The sequence below is a fragment of the Metopolophium dirhodum genome, chromosome 8, assembly GCF_019925205.1.
Source record: "Metopolophium dirhodum isolate CAU chromosome 8, ASM1992520v1, whole genome shotgun sequence".
Lineage (NCBI taxonomy): Eukaryota > Metazoa > Arthropoda > Insecta > Hemiptera > Aphididae > Metopolophium > Metopolophium dirhodum.
This window is the reverse complement of record NC_083567.1, coordinates 6940588-6957123: the sequence shown is the minus strand read 5'-3', so window position 1 is coordinate 6957123 and position 16536 is coordinate 6940588. Positions and strand designations below refer to the sequence as shown.

Genomic DNA, 16536 nt, shown 5'->3' with positions numbered 1-16536 from the left:
TCAAGGGTAGGTACACACCTGTTTACTGATCTATCATAATTCGTAACCTGCACGTGCCAATCAATTAAACTATATGACTATAGAAAGTAGAATATTATCTACATTCGTACTTAACATATAATATAATACACTCAGACACCAAACGTGCAAAAGCTCAATAAATATGACGTAATAGATTCAGCAAATAAAATTGAAATCGCTATGCTAAATGGATCGAGAGTGCTTGATCAACAATATTCCAACTGTCAATATTATATTTTACAACTGAACATTTTTTGGGGGGTTTGTGTGGTTTTATACAAAATACTATTAATATGCATTATGAGTGCCCTTCATTACTCATATTCCAACCAGCCAATACAAATATCTATATAATATATTTAGGTATTTCAATATATATTTTTTCGTTTTTTTTTGCCGTAATATAATTTGTTCGTTCTTTTTCTCTTTCTTTTCTCGGTCTCTCGATATTCTCCCGTGCGAGTTCCGGCTCGCCGCGGGCCATTGATCACACACACACACACACACACACACACACCGGTGCAGGGCGACTTTAACGACGACGACGACGAAGACAACGGTTCCTATCCTGCCCGGTCACTCGTTTTATTCATCGCCCCATAACTCGCACGCTCTGATTTCTTTTTTTGTACCTCCAATTTAGCTGTTTTACTATACATATATATTATATACGTGTACACGGGTTCCTTATTTTCTGACTTTATATCCGTCGTCCGCGGTCGGGCACCCACGCCCAGTACACCTACCATGCCCATGGTTTAATCCGGAACCGCCGCCGCCGGGTGAGCCGCTATATGCACGCCGTCGCGGGTGTTATTTGTGTGATGTCACCGTCGGGGGGTCACTAACCCAATCAACAGAGAAAAATAAGCGTTTTGTTTAATATGCTTACTATATGCAGTATGCGCATTGCCTCGAATTTGATGGCGAGGACGCGCTAGTGATTTTGCTGACGATTATTATTTGTTAAATTGTTTTTTCACTTAAAGGTTGGTTATAACTTATAATTAGAGCTAATATATACATTGTATACGTATATATACAATTGTATGCATTTAAGACCCCAAAATATATCAATTTATCACTATATATAAAAAAAAAAATGCAAAATATGAAAATAGCAAAAAATAAAAAAATACTAAAAATTATAAAATTAATGAAAATCGGAAATAGTCTAAATAAAATTATTATAATATTATAATAACTTATGATCATAAACATATTAATTGCAATTAGCTAATGTACATCCTTAGTTTATCAACAATTCACGATAGGTATACAACATTTAATTATCTTACCAATATCCACATATTTATTATATCACTATTGAATTAAACAGCAACATTTGTATCTATATATTCACTATTCACATAAGAATCAACCGTTTAATTTGGTGTTTTTGTACAAAAATAAGATATATTTATGTACAAATATAGAAAAATATTAAAGTTTATCTATTATAAAACATAATATATTAATTGCAGAGGGGGACGGAGTGGCCGACCCGAGTTCGATACCTTGGTCACGGGCGGCCTTTTTCGTCGGGCAAGTCACGGTGTCCAGAGAACAAGTGCCGCCATACCCTACCCGGGCATGGCAGATACCTACGGGTGCCCAAATTAAAAATTCTACCAAAACAAATCACGAGTAAACAAATCTACAGTACCCCCCCCCCCTTACAGTACCACAGGCTAATGACCTAAGTAGTCAAACCCTTAACCCAAATAAAAAAAAAAAATAATAAAAATAATTACAGAACTATTATGATCAAATATCAAATATAAAACTTATTATTATTATTAACTATTGTTATAATATTTAACAATTGTTTATGTTAGTAAATTGTAGCTCATAAAAAATATTTCAAAGCCCTATATATAGTTATAATAATATTAGGTACCTATAATACTACCTACACTAAGCGTTAACACGCGCATCTTCTAGCGCATGATTTTAATCACAATAATTTATCCCTCCCCCTCCATAACTATTGTCAATTTAGTGAATAACCCTTTGTTTACTACTATGAACGAAACTACACAAAATAGGAGAACAATTGATTTTACTAGATTTCCGTGAAATGGTGAGAAAGAATAGAATCTAAAATTCCTCTATCTGACAATACCATTATAGTATAGGAGGATAATCTACATTTGAGGTATCAAGCAGCACAAAAACAAGTTACGCGATTCTTTCATGTTTATTTTACAAGTGGAAGAATCTACTGATTTAAGTGGAAAAGCATGGCTTTTGATTTATATACATAAATGGGCGGCCACGGCGTTGACGTCTAACGATAAGTAACGACGGTATATTCTTCACAATAACTTCAGTGTTTACAATTATTTAAAAGAAGAATTCAAATTCTGAAATACCAATGCAAATTAACAATGACAATTTGGTAGTATCACCAGAAAAAAATATGGCTTTCATCGAAAAATTGGAAAATAGAGTAATTTAATTAATTGAGGAAATCTATAGATACTAATATTTCTACGGACTGCTGTGCGAGTTATACATGACAATATAGTTTGTCGGATATATCTATATTTACTATACCCAGGCACGAATTCAGGGGGGGCTATGGGTGCTCGGGCACCCCCTGTCGTCTAAGCCACTAATAAAATAAATTTGTATTCAAATTTACATAATCTAAAATGGGTTTAATCATTTTTTTTTTAGATTCTGAGCGGAGAGATGATGTGTTTTTTTTAAATTTTTTAAATTTTTTTCCTTTTATGATTCCTCATAAGTAGGTATGTCTATTTTTATCAAAAAAATATCTAACGGAAAGTTAAATAAAATGTTTACATCATTGGATATTCTCTCGATTTCTCATGTAAGCATATAGCGATTTTCTTATTTTGTTGTAATTCAAATTTCAAAGACGAATAACTATAGATACTTGAAATATACACCATATGACATCTTATCAATTCCCATACTTGATAAAATGTACAAAATATTTTAACCCATCTTATGCTGTTTACGAACATTTAAAATTTAAATTTTATTTTTGTTTTTTTCTTTAACTGTTAATACAATTTCATTTGTTGGGTAAGTAATTGTTTTTAATAAGCGTGAAAATTTAATAAAAAGCTCCTGCTCTATTTTTACTATAGCAGTTGAACAATTTTTAAAATACATACCTATATGGGCACAATTTTTTTAAAAAGCATTTAAAGTTTGAATTATGGCAAAATTTATCAAATTTAAATTAAAAATTTTTTTTGTAGTTAAAAATATTTAAAATGTTCAGCAGTTATAGCTATAAGGATTGAAAATTTAAAACAAAGTTCCATGTAAATAGGTAAATAAATTACTTTATTCACAAAAATATCATTAAATATACTTAGTAATATTATAGTCTATTCGCTCAGAATCATTTTTCTTATTATACAATGATATTATATCATTTAATACGAATTTAACACCATCCATTAAAGACTACAGTGATCCAATTGTAACCTACTGTACAGCAGAGCGACACACACTTGCCCAACTTTTTTTTTTTGAGCACCCCCTGTTATAATTTTTGAGCACCCCCTGTTATAATTTTCTAGATCCGCGTTTGACTATACCACCTATGTCTATCTCTATTGGTGACTTGATCACTAAAATTAAACTTTAGTAAAATATAAATCAATTGATAAAAATAACATCTGTATGATTATTTTTACTTTTTAACTACCTGCACCACTAAAATATAGTAAAAAATATCTTATCAAATGACCTAAAAAAAAAAAATTATCTTTGTTTGTTCCGTAAAAATCGTATGGACAGCGTAAGCATGCAGTCATAATTACAAAAAAGTTGAAAACCACTGCTACGTTAAAATATGTCAACTGTGATATCGTTACAATATATAACAAGTCGTTCACAGTAAGGAAGATGATTTACACAACATGAAAAAAAAGTAAATTAACGTATTATATATTATGTTACTAACATTACGAGTAATAAATAAAACGTAATATTACAACAATTAATTCGAATACTTTACAGTGCTATATGTGTAATTGATGACCGATGGAATAGATTTGAATGCAGATTTTACTATATTATATTTGTGAACTATGGCCCAGAGATTATAATTTACATAATATTGTAAGTTAATTATGATGATTATTCCGACGTTTAACTCTATTTTTACATTTAGGTATATACTATATAGTTTTATATTTTAACTTATGTACCTATTAGTAATTGAACAAATTATGGTTTATTATTTGCATCAAACCAATTAAATATAAATGAAAAAGAAAATGTAATAATTTATATTTGTATCATTTTTATTCGTATTCAAGTTGTTTATAAATTTATAATTATTTAAACGTCTCAAAGAATTTAATTATAATAATTAAATTAGAAAATCCACAAGCAAATTAAATACTTTAATTTAATCAAATAAATATTTTTGCAACAATTTTGCCAATTACTATCATTAGTGCAACGCTCAGACAAGTTAAGCTCAAAGACTATACGCATTAATCCGTTTATTATAGGTAGTATAATTGGCTTCTTCAATTAAAAATATAAACATATGGGAATTTTTTCATTCAAATTTTATTAAAAAAAAAACATATTAACTGTTGTACTGCAGGAATCGAATATAGAAAACGTAAAAATTTGTTGAATGTTATTAACAAAAACAAAGAAATGCATTTGTGCATTTATATAATCATAAATTACTTATTAATCAAGGCTATAAACAACGTTACAATACAATAATCATTAGTCTGTATATTTTATATGATACATCCTTATTTTAAGTTATTTCACTATATATAACTTACTTATTTTTTCGCTGTAGGTACTCTGTTACTCAGTAATAATGATGTGTACATTTTGATGATTGATGAAATCACCTACTCTACGTTACCTACGCTTATTACATTTATAAAAGTCGTTTTTCCTCTAAAGTATTATTTAAACCAATGAACTTAAAATAATTTGAAAATTTTTTTATTTGATTGGTTTTATAACTTTATAGTAGGTAGTATAATAAGATTTTTACATACTTCAAATAAGTTTTTTTGTGTATTCAGTAAATTGTAAAAATATCATCATAATATAAGACACGAAAAAATGTTTTGAAATAGTATCAGAGTTTATAAGCTATACGAGTAACCATGCAACATTATGGTATATTTAAAAATTTTAAATTTGAATTTATAGTGAGGTACGCGTATTATTTTATAAATTATACTTAGTTTTTCATGTATGATAAAAGTTAAAAACCTAAACAAAATCATATTTGAGTTGTAAAATAATAATATTTAAATAATATTGAAATTATTTTACAAAAAATATAACTTGTTTTTGATAAAAAATAACAGTTTAAAATTACAGGTGTTTTATACTAATTTTACAATTTTTAATAAATTATATAAAACCGAATATAAACTCGCTTGTTTGTGTCTCTAATCATGCGCAACTCATCGAATTATTGCGATTTCCTGTCCACTTGGACTTGAATATACTCAATGTCTGAGAAATAGTTTCTATTTCTTTTAAAACAACATTAAGTTTCATTACTAGAAAAAATTGATAAATAAACTTGGTAGCATTCTACGACGCCTAAAACATGAGTAGAACATATTATTATATTATCTTCTTCGCGTATCAGAAATACATCTAAGAAATAATTTGTCTACATTGTGTACCCGTAAAGAGAACTTATAAAAATGATTCAGTTATTTCAGTGTTTTTTTTATAGAATAATTTTTCTATTTAGCTATTTATTCATCGTTGATCATGCATTAAATATGATGTATTTATAATATATTATACAATAATGGTATATTACTCACGTTAGTCCAGTCATCAAAAAACGTATCCATGCCAAAATAGCAGAATGATTTTCAAAATTAAAAAAAACACATATGAGCGCACACGCTATACTCTCCAGTAAAATGAAAAACAAATGACAATTTTTTTATAAATATTTTGTAGTCACATGCAAAGCAGAAAATTGTCAATGAGTAGGAGGCGATTTAGATAAAAAAAAGACCTGTTACGTTATCAAATTATAAACGACATTGACTGTATATTACATGATTTACCGCACGAACTATACAGAAAGGTTTAAAAGGTTATTTTACGTAATAGCGATTTTCATTTAAAACCTGCCGTTCTGCGTGATGCGCATATAAACTTGCCGACAAAAAGGTTATCAAAGTCTACATCTACGTATATTGGAAATCAATTTTATGTGATCCTGCAGAGAGTCTTGATCACTCTCTACTATGTACTGATGTATTGATGCTATGTAATTTCCCAAATGTCGCACTCTCTAAGGTTAGTCACATACGTCAATGACCGATAATATTGGAAATAATGATCTTCAACTATATAAATATTCATTAGAAAAAAAATCATAGATAATTTTGTTGTGAAAAAAAAATTGACTTAAATTGACTTTAACCAAATATAATATATGATGGATATGTAAAAAAAACATTTTAAATTACAACTAAATTAATAATAATTGATTGTTTTTTTTATCTACGGTTAAAAGGTTTATGTTTATTGAAATATACAACTTTAATTTAAATATGTGATGAAAAGTATAGCATACACTTATATTAGTTATTAATTTTAATTTATATAAGTACATATTCAATTTAATATATAGGTATTACCTACATACATTTTTGCAATGAAAAAAATAAGTATTGTTAGATTAAAAATTAAAATAAAATCTTATCTCTCATTAAATGAGTAGTTATAGGTATGTTTTTATATTTAAAATACACATTTTTCAACTGGTCTAACTGAAGTCAATATTGAATAATAATAATATTGTATTATAATACTATAAAATATACGTGCTTATAATATTTAATTATCTAAATATATTATATTAAATTTAATATATAATCATATTAAATTTATTTTATCTTATTAATTTATAAGAAAATACCACGTAGGTACCTAATTTTCAAGATTGTCGTCTTACAAATAATTTCTAATTTTCCTAATTATTTTGATACAACAGATAAGTAGGTACTCAAAACTTTTGACTATTGACTTCCTAAAACCACCATCAAAGTTCAAAATTGAATCTTTTTATTGCTACTAAAAATGACGTCACACACACAAAAAATACCACCCATCATTGTAAAAAAACAAAGACATTCATCCCTCCACTTAGTATCTAAAATAGACTTTGTTTGAAATACTGTTTAAAACTGTTTTAATCAATTTAAAATCAAAACATTTCAAACAAATTTATATTTAAAACAGAATAAAATGGTTTAAATAAAAAAAAAAATAATACACCAACCCTGGACTCCCTGTTTATGTATAGTTGTATAATAGCCCATATTTACGTATTAAAATAATCAGAACTTATCTTAACAAAGGTATAATATCTTAGTAGTATAATATTTAAATGATTTATTAATAAAATTATCGCGTACTATTTCCAACAGTAAATACTAAATTGTAAACATAATATAATACAATGAATCAAATGAATCTTATTTTTTTAGTTGAATTCAAATTCGTGTATGTATTATATATTATTTACATTAATAATAATATTATATTATACCTATTAAAAATTCAGTAAGTTTACTACCTACGCTTGTTTACATTTATACAAGTACCTATTTTTATATCGATAAATTTACCTATTTGAGTAATAAATAAATAACACTGGTTTAATATTTTTAAACACTCGAACATTTTAGAATATAAAATTATAATAATTGAGGTCATTTAAGTTGCATATAGGTACCTAAAATAATTCAAATGTTCAACCACGAGGCATACTAGGCACATGTGTAGTTTATATATACAACATATATGTATAGGTCTAGGTCTATATATATTTATCTTCCGTGTCAGGCATTAATACTTGTGTTTTTATAATTTATCGTGTTTGAAATTACATAATTATAGCCTTATAGCAACAAACAAATATCGATATTAATTAATGATGTGTAAAATTCGTTTGAATAAAATCTGGTGCATTTTAGCCTATATAAATCATTACATGATACAATCTATATAAGCATTTAAAAATCAATACCCAATTGGAATAAGTGGCGTGTTGATGGTATTTTTATTTAGTGTTACTATGTTAAGTTTGAATAATTTTACGTTCATTGCCTTTGTTGTTATTTCCAATAGAATTATCGATTGACTATATTTTAATTCTAGTAAATCGGTAATTTCATTTGTTTGTCACCACTTAACATTATTATACCTAAATAACGTGTCACAGATTTGTGGTCCCATTTTCAGTTTAAAGTTGTCAAGTTAAAATGTTATAATAAGGGTGACTGAATCGATGGGTTTTTAAGCTTATTTATAAAATCTCAATACGCTACCGATAAAAAAAATACAGCATCTAGTCGACAGCAATAAGCCTAAAAGGCATTCAGACGAGATCAAAATCAGAATTAAAAAAAAAAAAATACGTTTTTCTCATTTTGTAATTAACTGGTTTTTGTTAACCGTCCACTCCTGTAAACGTTTCTTTGTTACGTGTTTTCAAACGCCCAAAGCTCAACAGCATACAAAGTATGACAATAAACATATAGAGAAGGTCTATAAAACGATTTATAGATAATATCGATGGATGTACAACATACAATTTGCCGGTTGTGATCAGTCCATAGACAGACCTTATTAAATTGGTGTTAATGATCCGGCAGGTCAACTCCGGGGTAATAATCATTTTCATTATCTCTATATAATATTTGTTATTATAATAAATTATTATTACTGTGCTTAGACGAGTTAATATGTCAACAGTGATTGTACATATGTAACTGAATTGTATTAATTTATATAATTGGTAGTTTTACTAAATTTAAGTTAACAATAATAGTGAACAATGACAATTTTATAAATTATAAATGCATTTAAATTTTTTACTTAAATTTATTAGTATAAAGAAAAAATATTATCTTATACCTAATAACTATTAAAATCTCACAAATATATAAAAGTAACCTAACACAAATGTAGGTATAACTTTTATATTATATAGTTACACACAGCTGGTTACCAAGTAGGTATTTTATATTATATTCCTAATACTATTTTCCCATATATAGGTACCAGAATTAAGCAATGGTCGTCAAAAGTCAGTAGTCTGTTAAGGTTCTTTAAAGATAGGTACTCAATATTTTATAATTTTTAATTTAAAACTTTCAATATGAATGTTTCGACCGCAGCGAGACAAATTGTATTGTTGTACAAACTATAATTATATATCCATACGGAATTTTGACTTCGTCCGTAGGAAGTTTCATTTCAATATGAACACAACACATGTTGACAATACAGTATGTACATTCATAAATTCATAATATCTAATAAGTACCTATCTAGGTATCCAATAAAGATATAAATTTCCTAAATTTGTTATTTTACTGACATTTTAAATCATTTAATATATGTTATATGTATATTAAATTTGCTGCTTCGGTTTATATAAAGTAGACAAATGTCTATAGGTTAAATTATTATTAATTACAAAATCATATTTTTTATAACAATCGACATTGACGATTGACATACTATTCAATTAATTTAATATATTAATTTTTCCTGTAGTGTAAGGGTGGACTAATTATTATATATCCTTTTGGATTAACCGTAGTATACGTTCATAAGTGTTTTTAATTTTTAAAAAACCTATCTTTGAGATTCAAACTAGAAATCGAACAATTAAATCTATCGGAGGTGATTCCTGTACTAGAACGTCAATATCTAAAATAGGAGGCAATTCAAGTGAATGATATTATTTTTTTGAAATCAAGAATCAATAGAATAACCTAAAAAAAAATTCACGTGAGGTACTTCAAGTGTCTGGTGGAAGATAATTCGAGTGTGGCAATATTTTCTTATTGAAAATAAACAATAATACAATTGAAAATTATCTAATTTTTAATTTTAAATAAATAAATGATAGTTTAAACAATATATTATATTGTAACCTAAACTGTTGTATTAAATTAGTTTCTGCAGAATACTTTAAAAAATAATTGATATTAAAAACATGATTAAACATGACAAAAGTCATTGAATGCAGTCAGCAGACTGCCCAAAGTTCAAGTTCCATAAATAATACAGAATTACACTAATACCAAATTATACGTCATAATAGTTACACTTTTCAATTTTCTTATATTGAAATATATATTATAGTTGATTACATTAATAGATTATATTAATATGTTCTATTTGATAACTATATTACAGTTAATATACTTATATACAAGTTAATCAATACAATTCTTGATTAATCTTTAAAATATTATAAATCGACATAAACAAAACTGACTATACAACAACATGATCGATGTGTATTTAAATGTATTTTCTACATAATATACCCTAATATTTCATTAAAAGTAATGTGTTATGCTTTAAAATTATTTTCATTATGTAACGTGACATATTATTTTATTCATTAAAAAAAAATTAATAATAAGTGCACAATTCACATTATTTCTAACGTAATAAATCTCGATGGTGGTTATTTACGATATGATCGAATCTCATTAATAGATACTCACATTACTTCAATATAAATAGCTATGCTTTAGAGAAAATAATATCAGCATGCAATTATTACTTTTATATAATTTGTGTGTAGCTCACTATAAATATACACACCTCGTTATACACTATGGAATGATCATGTTAGTTAAATCACTGAAATCTGAATGCCTACTTATATTTTATAATATATACATATTAACCTATTTTATGTGTTTTTATGTTAATTAAATATTAAAACTGTGTATAATTGTAATTGAACTACGACAATATTCTGAATTTTGTTGTCTATAAAGAATATTCATAAGATTAAAGATCTTTAAAGATTTGTTAGTAATTTAAATGCTGTTGCACTCTTATAGCAATAACAATATTTATCATATATAATCGTTATTCACTTTATTAGAATATTAGGAAATATAGTAAGTTCAAACACGAATCTAGCAAGTAAAGTATACATTAGTTTAAGTTTCTACATGGTGACAAAAATTAGGTATGTTAATATCTACACACTATACGGGATAATTTCGATTAATTAAATATTACATATATGAACGTCATACTGTAACCTACCCCAAAAATTGGAAGAAAAACAAAATTCCATTAAAGAAAATGTATGTCCGATTATAAATCAAAAAAAATAAATCGATAACTGACTTTGTAAAATAGTAAATTTATAGGCTATTTAGAAATAAAGCATTTAAATTCAAATGTTGATAAAATTTACCAAATTTAAAATTTAATAATTATTTTGTAATTAAACATTTATAAAATGTTTAACTTTTATAGCTAAGGATTGAAAATTTAAAACAAGGTTCCACGGAAATAGGTAAATACCCTGGTAAATATATAAATTACTTTATTCACAATAATATCATCAAATATACTTAGTAATATCATAGGCTGACTGACCGTTTTCGTTCAGAATCGTTTTTCTTATACAATGATATTATATCATTGAATTCAAATTTAACACCATCCATTACAGTGACCCACTGGCAACCTACTGTACAGCAGAACGACATCCACTTACCCACTTTTTTTAATTTAAAGATATCAATATACAATAAAAATCCTCGGCTTTATGCAAAAGTCAAAAACAAGAGGATGATTTTAACCACATAAACTATGCACGTATATTATGTCACTAGTCCTATGACTGAAAAATGTATTTTACTACAAAAGTACAAAAAATTTAAATTTTAAAACCGTGTAAAAATCGACTTACGTATAAAATTTCATCTACCCTGTAGGAATACATGTTGTCTATTAAACAAATTTTCATAAAATAATTATAGAATGACAAACGTGACGCCCTACCTTCTAAAATCATCTATGACAATTCTCATAGGTAAATATATATTTTAGCGCCACTTGGAATACTATCTATATTAGTATAATAGTCTAACTCCAATATTACTAGGTACTAATATAGTAATCTAACTTCAGTTTTAACAAATTATTGAACTAACGGATTATCTCAAAAATACTCATGTAGGAGTAGGAACAAACTTATATGACTTACTTTTACCTGCTCTATCAAACTATATAAGAACTTACATTCACCTTAGAATTTTACTTAGAATTAAACACCTTACTTGTACTAAATCATAAATCCTTACGAAATATTATATAAAAATGTATAATGGAGGTGTATTGTGTTATAACTTATAACTTATGGACTACGATATAAAATTGTATGATGATGACTAACGAGAATGATCGATGTGCGCTCATCTCCTCTAATTACCTATATGATAATAAAATACTATAATGAGCGATAATATTAGTTTGAAAATATTGAATAATAGTAATAAGTAGGTACATTATTATATATGTTTTCATAATATTATTCATTACCTATTCTAAGTCTCTCGTTAGTCGTTAAAGTTTCTGTGACTTTTGTATAAAATAATCCATGATTATTTAACTTCTGTCGTATAAGTAATAGGTGACAGATGAGGAAACCACTTATTACATACTCCCTATACATATAATTTATACAATACTCCTTCATCGCACACCGTATGAAAATAAAAAACAATTTCATTCAGACCACTATTATAAACTGTGGTGTATTGAATAATATAATATTTTAACGAGTGTGTAAAAACAACGACGGAACGTATTATAATATATAATAACAATATAATAGATATAATATATAGCAGTGTATAATAGCCAACATAATAATATAGATACGGCTGACGCGCCTCTCGCATCGGGCTCAAGCACTGTCTATATAATAATACAATATATATTATAGGGTGAAATTACTTTGTATAAGTGTGAGATATTAATAAACACCTCATCCTACGGGGTACTTATAAATGAACGTGATAAAATCACTTGTATTATTACGGTTAGGTTAAGTTACAGCACGCGAAGCGAAATCTACTCGATATTATTGTTTTCATGACGAAAATCGGCCGTGAACCCGTGATTGATCCCCTATATTTAAATTAATTTTTGACCAAATATAATTACTTTTTTATGAAAAATAAAAATACGAGTTTACAAAATTGTCTTTAAATACTTTCTATTAACAATAAAAACATAATACAGTTAAGTTATAATATCTTATTTTTTTATTATGTAAAACGATGCGATTAAGGTTTGCCACTGTAGGGGCCATTGTATCCCTTGAATGTGGTCCTGCATGAACAATGGTATAAACGGTTCCAGTTTAAAATACATAATTGTTGTTTTCATATTATCCTTAGGTATATAATATAGATTATGTGGAGGACCTGAAATTAGTATCTCCGCCGCAACATCAACCACGGTCATGTGAGGCCACCCTCGAAGGCGGGTTATATCGACCGATGATATTAGGTGCAGATGCGTCATATTATATTATTTGTTCTAGATCACATCAAATTATGAGGTAGGTAATATAGTAAGTTGGTAGGTACAAATTACAAACATCGACCTCCTCGCGAGAGGGGTTGAATGAAGAAGGCGGTATTCGAATCGCTGATAATTCCAACAAACATGCAGATTCCGTTCTGTGACGTATCACATATGGTGTTGCGAGGTGATAGGTTATATTTTTTATTGAGAATTTAGAGTTACCGGGGCTAGCCTATTATATTATATTATAGGCATGGACCAGTGGCGCCAAATGCAAAACTTGTATTTTAGGATTGGAGTGTATCAATTGCGCTTCTTATATATTATATTACTGCCAGTATTATATTGAACGGTCAGTAAACCAATATTGTGTTCACATTTTAGTTTTACTTTCAGGTATACGGAAAAATATGTTTCTAATGTTGATCCATCAACATTTAATTGTCATATACGTTATATATAAATTACGCATATTAAAACAATTAACAATTGGAAACGAAGCTTATATTATATTGGTCAACTGATTATTAAGTGACTGGTTAAATTTATTTTTGTTTTAAAAAAAAAAAAATGTTTTTGTATTTAAAATATATTATACCTAATTTTGTAGTATTTGTACTTTTATGAAACGTCGTTATAACCAACATATACAATTATTATGAATTTGAGTGATACCTATATACAGACAAAATCAAATTTTTATTATCGCCAGCTATAAATATATTTATCGGCCTAATCGGTGTAATCGGTTCGTTACACAGCGGGAATACTGTTTGAGATAAAATGAGGACAATGATGATGATACAATTATAGTCATATTTTATTTTTATTATGTTTACAATAAGTGAAGTGTTCATATTATTGTATGTTTTTATTTGAAAATAGTAATACTTAAGTTGTAGGTACTGAATATAATAAATATTATTTTTAAATGATCAACTGCTATTATTTATTGCAATAATTAGTCTATCTCAAAAATAAAAGGAACCGAGAGCAACTTATTAGTCTATCAACACCGAAAATGAACAAGTGCAACGACTTTAAAGTTTTGAGCGCAATTATAGATACATTTGAAGCGTAATAATATATTACGTGTATCTGTATTTAAAATGTACACCCAGATACACCCAGAGTCCCAAAAATATTTTTGAACTGTTTGAATTAAGTCTCCCACTCTCCCTTCACCAAACTAATAATAACTATTCCTTCACACTTTTCATGATAGTGTTGATCGGCAGTTTTCTAAAATTACGTGATTATAGGAGATAATTTATTGAAAAAAAAAAAATACTATCATGAGTTTGATTAGTTTGAACCATAGATAATAAAAGAATTGATAGGCCATTTCTATATTAATGTACGAGGGGTTTGCGAGCCGGAATGTGGATAAGAGACAGACTGCTTTTATATAGTGCTTCTCACTTTAGCAAAGGGTTTTATCATTATTTTATAATAAGACCCTTTGTAATGTTCATGCATGTGTGATAAGATATTATGGCCTATCCATTCTTTTATTATCTATTTATCTATGGTTTGAACTGTGTAACTGTTGAACTTAGTGTCATTGAACATTTTACGAATAATCGAAAATAATAAACATATATTATTTTCAAATCATTTTTTTTCTTTTTCACTAGACGTACGCTCCGGGTGATTTCGAGCTCGTAACCGTGTAAGGCACGCATCACAGGTATATTCAGCACAACTGCGACGGTCATCGTCATATTGTATACATCGACAAGAACGATCGTATACACCACCTAGCCGATGGTCACCGGTCAAGTGACAAGTGTATACCTAATATTATATAGAGGTGCCTAACAAAAACGGACGTGGCTTACCTTTGCATGTAATGCGTAATCCATGCAGTCGCCGTACGCCGAACCGCTTTCGCTCTTGATGGCCGGCGACGTGGCGGACGTCGGGCTACCGGACGACTGCGGTCCTGTGGCGCACACCTGCACTTCGGCCGTATCCCTCGGATACCACGGATACATCAAACAAACGACTCGTCCCGGCCGCTCGTCTAGCGCACGGCGCGGGCCCGGCAAACGCGCTTGGAGACGGACACGCGAAACGCGAACGGACGAGACGCGCGGTCGACACGGTTACGCGGACGACGACGAAATGATGATGATGATAATTAATTAAGACAAGATTGCGTTATTATAGTACGAATACTGTTAAAATAATAATATTTGACGATCGATATAGTGTAGTATCGGCAGGCACCTATGGAACTAATATATTTATTCGCGTTTCGGCGATCGCTCCGGGTTCAATAGTCGCGCGCCAAAACGTTCACGTGGGGTTGAAGCTGACGACGGCGGCGGCGGCGGCGGACCGGCGATAACAACTCACTACTGTGTGTTATACGGGAGCGCTGCGCGGTGTACATGGACCGCCGTTATGGTTAGACGGAGAGAGACAGACTGCGGTCGGAGTAGCAGTCACTGGTCGTGGTAGTTAGTCGTCGTCGTATTCCGCAGCGGCGGCGGCGTCGGCGTCGTCGTCGTCGGCGGGTTGAGCGCCGGCCCGGCCCGCAGCAGATACACCCAACACTTGGTTGGCGGGGGGCGGGCGGGGGCGTCTTCGGGCCGTCGTGTCGTATCGTACCCACTCGGTCGCCGGCGCACGCACTCTGCACTCCATGCCAGGATACGGACACGATACGCGCGTTGTATATTATTATTATTATTAGAAGACGTATAGAGGTACCTACTTGCACGACAACGCAGCGATTATTATTATTACTATTATCGTGTGATACTCGCGCCAAGGTTAAGGGCATCATTCTTATGTATTATATATTATAGTCGCCGCCGCCACGAGCTTATGGAGTTGGGTATATAATAATATGTTGTATATATATATATGTATAATGTATGTATGTATATAGGTACAACTATATACACAGTGGTGACGACAGCCATTTTTTGCACATAATATTATATATTTATGATATTGTTTTTTTTTGTTTGTTTATTTTGTTATTATTATTATTGCTTTTTTTTTTATTATTACACTTGATACGTATTATAAACCTACCTCACCGATACCAGACTTGAAAGAATCTTTTAATTAATTTACGATCCCAACACCCGTCTAATCTGCTACTCCGCCTGCTCCCGCAGTTGCCGT

The 16536-nt window shown here is 29.2% G+C and overlaps 1 protein-coding gene across 1 annotated transcript in view; it reads right to left on the bottom strand.

Annotated features, from left to right (window-relative positions):
* LOC132950287 (zinc finger protein rotund-like) overlaps positions 1-15827 on the bottom strand; it is a 162575-nt gene extending 146748 nt beyond the window's left edge. The window contains exon 1 of the mRNA XM_061021653.1: positions 15237-15827. Coding sequence (XP_060877636.1) covers positions 15237-15392 — 156 coding nt within the window. The 5' untranslated portion in view covers positions 15393-15827. The remainder of the gene's footprint in view (positions 1-15236) is intronic.
* Between the last annotated feature and the right edge of the window lie 709 nt (positions 15828-16536).